This window comes from Octopus sinensis, linkage group LG15 (genome assembly GCF_006345805.1).
Source record: "Octopus sinensis linkage group LG15, ASM634580v1, whole genome shotgun sequence".
Classification (NCBI taxonomy): Eukaryota; Metazoa; Mollusca; class Cephalopoda; order Octopoda; family Octopodidae; genus Octopus; species Octopus sinensis.
In genome coordinates, this window is record NC_043011.1 from 5,762,814 (window position 1) to 5,771,892 (window position 9,079).

A 9,079-nucleotide genomic window follows, 5' to 3' on the forward strand; every position below is an offset into this window, starting at 1 on the left:
TTTAACATTCCACTAGCTCGAGTGCCAATCAGGCAGTACTGTCATCAGCCACGTCAGCGATTTTGATTTGTTTACCTCTGCCTCAATAGGTCTTTGCAAGCAAAGTTCATTGTCCATTGAACGAAGGGTACCCATAAGTGGGCCGGTTACATCCCACATTCGGATGTGCTTTTAACATTCCACTAGCTCGAGTGCCAATCAGGCAGTACTGTCATCAGCCACGTCAGTGATTTTGGTTTTGATTTCATTTATTAATCGATTAGCTATTCAGCTATATAATGCCTTTTTGGGGGCTTGCAATCACCAATATTCTGTTATTATCATTTTTAAATTGTTACACTAGATGATATCGTGAATTATTTGCTCTGTATTGTATATATTTGTGTGTGTGTGTGTGTATATATATATATATATGAAAGCAACAAAAGGCCACCAAAGCTACCAGAGTTATAATCTACATGAGTTAATGATGAGAATTTGGTGAAAGGCTATTTGGTTAGAGATGTTTATTTGAAAGAAAGTGTAAGAAATGATGTTGTTATGAGTTTGTGGGAGGAACGGGGGGGGGGGGGAATGGTCGGGGGGGTCGGGGGGGGGGGAGGCAGTGGTGGTGGCAGCAGGAAATAATTTTGAATTCATTTCATACTCTATTAGACTTCCAATTATGTATGCACACAAACACACACCTATATACACAGACATATATATATATATATATATATATATATATACATACTCGCACACACACACACACACACACACTTGTATACCCACACAAATATACACCCCATCTGCAATGTGTTATGTAATAAACAAGACAAGTGCATTGCCATCAGAGTTATATTTAGACATTCACATACGGAAGGAGGGGGGAGGAGGAAGGGGAGGAGGAGAAAGAGGACAATGACAACAAAGGCTAACAGCAGAACAGAGATCTTTGTTGCTTCTATCTCTACTTACATGTTTGTAATACATGCTTTTATGTGTCTGTCTCTCTCTCACTCTCTGTGTGTGTCCGTGTGTCCGCGTGCATGTGCACGCACAGTATTTTGGAGTTATAATTTGAAATGTAATGTTTACCTCTTTTAATAAACATACTCTCTCAACATCCCAGTGTAAAGCAAGCCACAGGTGTAACTAATTAACCACCTTGTCATCACTTTCTTTATTTTTTTTACTTTGTTTTGCTTCCCTCAAGCACCTACAACTCTGAAAGGCCTGTCACTGGGTTTCCATGGAGTATAACTGAACCAAAGTCACAACATTCCCTCTGAACAGGACACCAGCTTGTTGCAAGGTTCAGGGCCAGCCACTTTTGAGGGGAGGGGGAGCAAGTCAATGACACTGAGCCCAGTACCTGTCTGATAATTTACTTTATTGACCACCCCACCTCACCCCCAAGGCCATACATTGAATGCACCGATTCTGGTCTGAGCACCAAAGTGAAGCAAAGTTGAGCCCAGTTAGTGCTTAGATGGGTGCAGCCGAAATTGCGAGGATGATCCGGTTCTTGACTGAAGATTGAAGGCTTCAAATGTCCTGTCTGTGTTTTTTGTATCTTCTTCTAAATGTTTTACGTTCTTGTCCCAGTTTGTATTTTTCTACATATAATACTGTAATATCTACTCAGCTAGTAGTCTCTATCTTAAGCCATCCCAGCAGAATATTTAGGACAACCATTCTTTCCCTTTAACGACAGCAAACTACCTCCTACTCTTATTTCCCCCATCCTTTCTTCCACTTCCCCTTTTCTTCATTCTACGATTCCCACTCCCACGTATTTGACCTCGTCCTTCCCTTTCTTCTTGACATTTTATTTCTCCTAACATCTGTTTATTTATTCTGTTCTTCTGGCTCTGCCATTCATTCCAACTCAGATCTGCAGTGAGTTAACTTGGGAATCCCAAACGACAATGCAACCTTCATGTAATTAAGGTATTCTCAGCCTGATGATTAGCTGTGCTGAGTACCCCTCGTTGAGTAATTATTACATTAGAGAATCAGCTAAGAACTATATACGTAGGCGTAGGAGTGGCTGTGTGGTAAGTAGCTTGTTTACCAGCCACATGGTTCCGGGTTCAGTCCCACTGCGTGGCACCTTGGGCAAGTGTCTTCTACTATAGCCTCGAGCCGACCAAAGCCTTGTGAGTGGATTTGGTACACAGAAACTGAAAGAAGCCCATCGTATATCTGTATATATATATATATGCATGTGTGTGTATATGTTTGTGTGTCTGTGTTTGTCCCCCTAGCATTGCTTGACAACCGATGCTGGTGTGTTTACATCCCCGTCACTTAGCGGTTCGGCAAAAGAGGCCGATAGAATAAGTACTAGGCTTACAAAGAATAAGTCCCGGGGTCGAGTCGCTCGATTAAAGGCGGTGCTCCAGCATGGCCGCAGTCAAATGACTGAAACAAGTAAAAGAGTAAAAGAGAGAAAAAGAGAGTCAAGCTTGTACACATTCCAATTCCTCAATTTGGATTCTTATTCGCATTCAAGGCAACTCTCGTTGCTATACAGAAACTTTCAGCTTACCGAATTTCCTTGCAACTTTGATATAGGAAAAAGGGTGTTACCTTTGATGCCAATGAACTATTATTATTCCTGATCATACTGTATCTGCTATGGACTGCTTGAAGCTTGCTAAATTCCTACACTTGGATCCCTGGATCATACCTTTATATACTGACGTGTATGTGTGTGTGTATATAGATACATATATATTCTAGTATTATAATATATTATATCAATATTATATTACATATTAGGCACAGGTTTCATGCTCAGTCCCACTGCATGGTATTGAGTTTCCTATTTTCTTTCTATAACCCTAGACCAACCGAAGCCTTGAGAGTGGATTTGAGAGACAGAAACAGAGAGAAGCCCTTCTTATACATCTATGCACATTTGTGTTTCTTTGTCTTTGTCATACAAACAATGTCCATTTCCAGTCTTCTGTGAAAACATGTCTGGCCATATTGAAATAATACCTCACTTTGAAACAGGCGAAGGTTGGTGACAGGAAGAGCATCTGGCCTAAGAAACATTTGACTCAACAAACTTTGTTTGACCCATGTGAGCATGGAAAAGTTTGTGTGTGTGTGTGTGTGTGTTATATCTAAAAGGGACAGTTTACCTAAGTCAGTTTCACACAGTGGGCATGTAAAAAGCACCATCCGATCGTGGCCATTGCCAGTCTCGCCTGGCCCCTGTGCCAGTGGCACGTAAAAAGCACCCACTACATTCACGGTGTGGTTGGCGTTATGAAGGGCATCCAGCCGGAGAAACACTGCCAGATCAGACTGGGCCTGGTGCAGCCTTCTGGCTTCCCAGACCCCAGTTGAACCGTCCAACCCATGCTGCATGGAAAGCGGACGCTAAATGATGATGACGATGATGTTGTCAGTCACTAGACAAAACTCTAGTAAATTGTCTCTTCTTCAAACAGCAAACATATTTTTTTACTCTACTGCAAGTATTGAGTTTTATGTCAGATAGTATACTAGTGTGTGTTTTACACTTCTTACATTATAAAATTGTAAGTTGATAACTCAACTGTATAGAAAAATGCATCAAGTACATACTGGAGTGGTTTGGTGGTATGGACATGTGTCAAGATGTATTATCATTAATGGACTATATCACTGATTATTTAACACTTTTATGTATGTATTGAGTACTTTGATTTTCTTCATGTAAATTATCTATAGTGTGTGAGTGTGTGTGTTTAGATAAGAGGTGGTTGAAGGGAGAGGAAAGGAACTTATTTAAACAAGATGTGATGAGATTGAAAACACATGCATACATACTATAGATGTACACACACACACACACACATGTGTCGGGGGGGGGGGTTACAAACAAATAAATGGTTATTTGTTTTTGTGGGGCAGGGGTAACACAAGAATTCATTGGCAACAACCCAACCTGTTGTAGATAGACTATAGAATGGTTATATGAATGGAATTGGTAAAAAAAAAAGCAAGAAAGAAATGTGGTGGGGGGGGGGGTAAACAGACACTGAGAAAGAGATGGGAGGGGTGGAGAAAGACAGACAGCCATACAATCTGTTATGTTCAACAGGATGTAGTTGTTGTTGAACATTGTATAAAGTTTGAATTAACAGAAAGAAAAGAAATATAAACAGCTAAGAAAAACAAAACACTGCAACAAGATGACAATAAAAAAAAGTAACAGCAGTCTGTCTGTGTGTCTTTTTGATGAGTGAAGAAACCTCATTTCTTTCTCCCAACAGCTTTCTTTTCACTGACTGACCTTCACTTTGTACAACCTCTGGCTGTGGCCATTTTCTCATTTTTCTACCATAGGCGCAGGAGTGGCTGTGTGGTAAGTAGCTTGCTTACCAACCACATGGTTCCGGGTTCAGTCCCACTGCGTGGCACCTTGGGCAGGTATCTTCTGCTATAGCTTCGGGCCGACCAAAGCCTTGTGAGTGGATTTGGTAGACGGAAACTGAAAGAAGCCCGTCATATATATATATATATATGCGTGTGTGCGTGTATGTTTCCGTGTTTGTGTTTGTCCCCCTAGCATTGCTTGACAACCGATGCTGGTGTGTTTATGTCCCCATTACTTAGCGGTTCGGCAAAAGAGACCGATAGAATAAGTACTGGGCTTACAAAAGAATAAGTCCTGGGGTTGAGTTGCTCGACTAAAGGCGGTGCTCCAGCATGGCCGCAGTCAAATGACTGAAACAAGTAAAAAGAGTAAAAAGAGTAAAGAGTACTCCTACCTCTACTCTCACCACTACCATCACTACTACTACTACTACTACTACCACAACCTCCACATCTAGCAACCCCGTTACCATCATGATACCACAGTTACTACCACCAGCTTTTGATCATAAGATCCCCTAACCCTTTAGCAATTAAGCAGGTCATATCCGGCCTAGATAGTCTGTCTGTTTTATGTTCAAACTGATCAGATCCGGCCTCTCACACCTACCCTTCAATGTCATTCTAAAAATAATTAAGCATAGCATATAACAGAGCAATCCAAATGCTAAAAAGTTAATCCTTGTGGCATTTAGATTACTCTGTCAAATGTAATGCTTTTGAATTAATCCTTTATTAATATCATAGCTTTGAGATTTTGGTGATGTGATTGTTTGTTTTTTGAGTGACATTGTAGGGTAGGTGTGAGAGGCTGGATATGGCTGGTTTGAACACAAAAAGAGAATATTCGGGTCAGTTATGGCCAGTTTAAATGCCACAAGATTAAGTGATGCAATTAATGGCTTCTCTTTGCCAAAATCTGTGGCAACCTTCTGCACACATTTCTTCTTTTTCATTTCTTTTACTTGTTTCAGTCATTTGACTGCGGCCATGCTGGAGCACCGCCTTTAGTTGAGCATATCGACCTCGGGACTTATTCTTTGTAAGCCCAGTACTTATTCTATCGGTCTCTTTTGCCGAACCGCTAAGTTACGGGAACGTAAACACACCAGCATCGGTTGTCAAGCAATGCTAGGGGGACAAACACAGACACACACACACACATACATATATATATATACATATATACGACAGGCTTCTTTCAGTTTCTGTCTACCAAATCCACACACAAGGCATTGGTCGGCCCGGGGCTATAGCAGAAGACATTTGCCCAAGATGCTACGCAGTGGGACTGAACCCGGAACCATGTGGTTGGTAAGCAAGCTACTTACCACACAGCCACTCCTGCATAGTACCACTACATTGGTAATCTTTATAAATTAAAGATACACATTTTATCAAACTATATTCCAAAAACTGATGACATCAGAACAAAACCAAATTCTCTACATAATCCAGCACTGTACCATTTCTTCCAGCTTGCTCTTCTAAGACTACATGAATGCCAAAGTGAATCAAAACTTGTAGAATTAGCCGGAACCTCATGGCTGACTCACAAATTGGTTGAATGGTTTGGTAGGAGAGAAATTGTCTGACTGTTTTTACACTGAATAATTTTGGTTTTTTGGTTCAGGATTCAAAACAAAACAAAAAAAAATGGTTTAAATGACTGTGGTTCGTTTGTCCAGGTTTTCAATTGAATGAGAGAGAGAAACAGAAAGACAGACAGACAGACAAATTGATAGAAAGCAAAGAAGAGATCAAAGAGAAGTGAAGGAAGGAAACTCAACAAAGATAAGCAACAACACAATATAAATATATAATAATATATCAAGCACCACTATCAACACTAGTGGTGGTGGTGGTGGCTGTGGCGGCGGTTGTGGTGGTGGTGGTGGATTATGAAGACTGTTTTACAGAAACCCAGTCAAGCAAAATGTCACTGTAACCTTTTGAAATTTGATCAAAGTTTCAAAAAAGCTCACAAGTAAATTGGGCTGAATGAAATAATGAGTAGACAATAGGGAAAGGTAATGGGGACATGAATTAGGTCGTTGCTATTGTTTGGTTCAGTAGACTAATGATCAAAAGCATTCCAACTATGACCCAACGGCCCATTTTTTTTTCATTTTTTTCCTTTTTCTTAAACATAGTAAATGCAATTATTTAGGCAGTGTAGTGTAATTTGAGGGAGATTTAACTGCTATTTCTAGCATCCCAAGTGATTTCTATACATTCAAAATTGACTTGTACAAGAATCGGCTGACGTAAATGCCTTGTAGCTAATCATGTGTGTGTGTGTGTGTGTTCATATTGATATCATGTAGAAACTGTAAATGGTTGTCACCATCAAACGAGCAAAGTCATCTGTTTTTTCAATCTTCCATAAAAACATGTCCGGCCATGAGGAAATATTACCTTGCTTGGAAACAGGTGAGGATTGGAGGCAAGAAAGGCATTCAACTGCAGAAAGTCTGCCTCAATGAATTTGTTCTCACTAATAAAAGCATAGGAAGGTGACATTAAAAAAAAAATGATGATGATAGATATCATCATCATCATCATCATCATTTAACATCCTTTTTTTTTTCTTCTTTTCATGCTGGCCTGAGTCAGAGTTTGACAAGAACAGATAATCCAGAGGGCTCCACCAGGATCCATTGTCTGCTTTGGAATGGTTTCTATGGCCAGCTGTGCATCCAAATACCAACCACTTAATACATGGCACCAGCACTGGAAAGGTCACCAAGTATTTGCAAGACCCTCAAATAAAAGGGGGTATAGACTGGAAGAATAAGAAACTATGATAGAGGGAGAGGACTGGGTGTCTTGCTGAAGAGGTGATACATATACATATTAATCAAAGTGTAAAATATTATATATGTATTATGACCGATCTTACCAATGAGTTTCGCACTAGGGGTTCAATGGAGTGTTAGGTAACAGTCTGATTATGTAACCCTGCACTCTTCAGAGATAGCCTTTGTGGAATGAAATATGGCAGCACACACATATGTATACACATTTGTATGTATACATTCATATGTGTGTCTGACAGAGAAGTGAACAACAGTGATATTTTCTGTTCTCATCTGAAGTAAGCAATGTTCTGACACCTGATACCTTCAACGTGCAAAGATCAATTGGAATGTGAAATATGAAAAGAAATAAAATACCTTACTTGAAAAACAGGTAAGGGTTAGTGATAGGAGGAGCACCCAGCCATAGAACATGCAACCTCATAGGTCAGTAAGTTTTACGCAACCAGTACCAGTATGGGGGGAAAAGTGAGCACAAAAACGATGACAATGGCAAAGATGATAACTATGATGATGATGCTGATGATGATGACACTGAAGGCAATGGTGCCGTGGCAGTGATAACAACGATGATAGCAATGATGATGATGGAGATGATGAATATGATGACAATGGTAATTGCAATAACGATGATGATGATGGTAAAAATGCTGCCAAGGATGATAAAGATGATGACCACGATGATGATGATGATGATGGGAATGATAATAGCAATGATGATGATGATGATGGGAATGATAATAGCAATGATGATGATGATGAAAATGGTAATGATGATGGTGAAGATGCTGTTAATAATGAAGATGAAAAGTACAACAATAAAGTAAACTTACAATAGGGTTATCCTTGAAGTAGTGCAGTTTATTTGTGTTGGAATCCAGTAGGAAGTACCTCCTTTTAAACACTCCCGTATTCTCATCTTCCTCAATATTAAGGAAACCACACGTCCTGCCATATTGGTCCTCATATGGCATCTTGAACCAACTTCACCGAAATGACATCACAAACTGTTGGCAATTTCCACTTAGAAACAAAATAAACTGAAAGACGTTGCTCCTCTTTCCAACTTTGTTTTCCCCTTTTTCTTGTGATTTAATTTAAATTTGGTAAATCCTAATTGTTATTCGTTTTTATTGTTTCTGGTTTTAATTTTGTCCCTTTTATTTCTGTTTATCTTTTTTTTCTTTTCCCTGGTCAATGGCAGTTTTCGACAAATTATAACTGGTTCCTATAATTAAGAAAAAAAAGAATTTGTTAATAATAATAATGATGATGATAATAATAAGGATAATGATAATAATAATAATGATGATGATAATAATAATGATAATGATAATAATAATAATGATGATAATAATAATAATAACGATGATGATAATAATAATAATAATAACGATGATGATAATAATAATAATAATAACGATGATGATAATAATAATAATATAATAATAATAATAATAATAATAATAATAATGATGATGATAATAATAATAACAATAATGATAATAATAATAATAATAATAATAATAATAATAATAATGGTTTCAAATTTTGCCACAAGGGCAGAAATTTTGGGGGAAGGGATGAGTCGATTACATTGATCCCCAGTACACAACTGGTACTTATTTTATCGACCCCCTACCCCCCACCCGAAAGGATGAAAGGTAAAGTTGACCTTGGTAGAATTTGAATCCAGAACATAGCGACGGGCGAAATACTGCTAAGCATTTCACTCTGTGTGCTAATTAATGATGGTGCCAGAATAATACGGAGGAGGGGCATCCAGTCAGAGAAACCATACCAAAACAGACAAGTGGAATCTGGACAGCTCCTCAACTAGCCAGCATGGAAAACAGACATTAAACTATGATGATGATGATGATGATGATGATAGATATATA

At 38.8% G+C, this 9,079-nt stretch overlaps 1 protein-coding gene across 2 annotated transcripts in view; it reads right to left on the reverse strand.

Annotated features, from left to right (window-relative positions):
* Positions 1–8,406, reverse strand: part of LOC115219631 (pleckstrin homology domain-containing family A member 2) — an 87,435-nt gene extending 79,029 nt beyond the window's left edge. For both annotated transcript variants that reach the window (XM_036509428.1, XM_029789781.2), the window contains exon 1: positions 8,012–8,406. In XM_036509428.1, the coding sequence (XP_036365321.1) occupies positions 8,012–8,152 (141 nt within the window). In that variant the 5' untranslated portion in view covers positions 8,153–8,406. The remainder of the gene's footprint in view (positions 1–8,011) is intronic.
* Between the last annotated feature and the right edge of the window lie 673 nt (positions 8,407–9,079).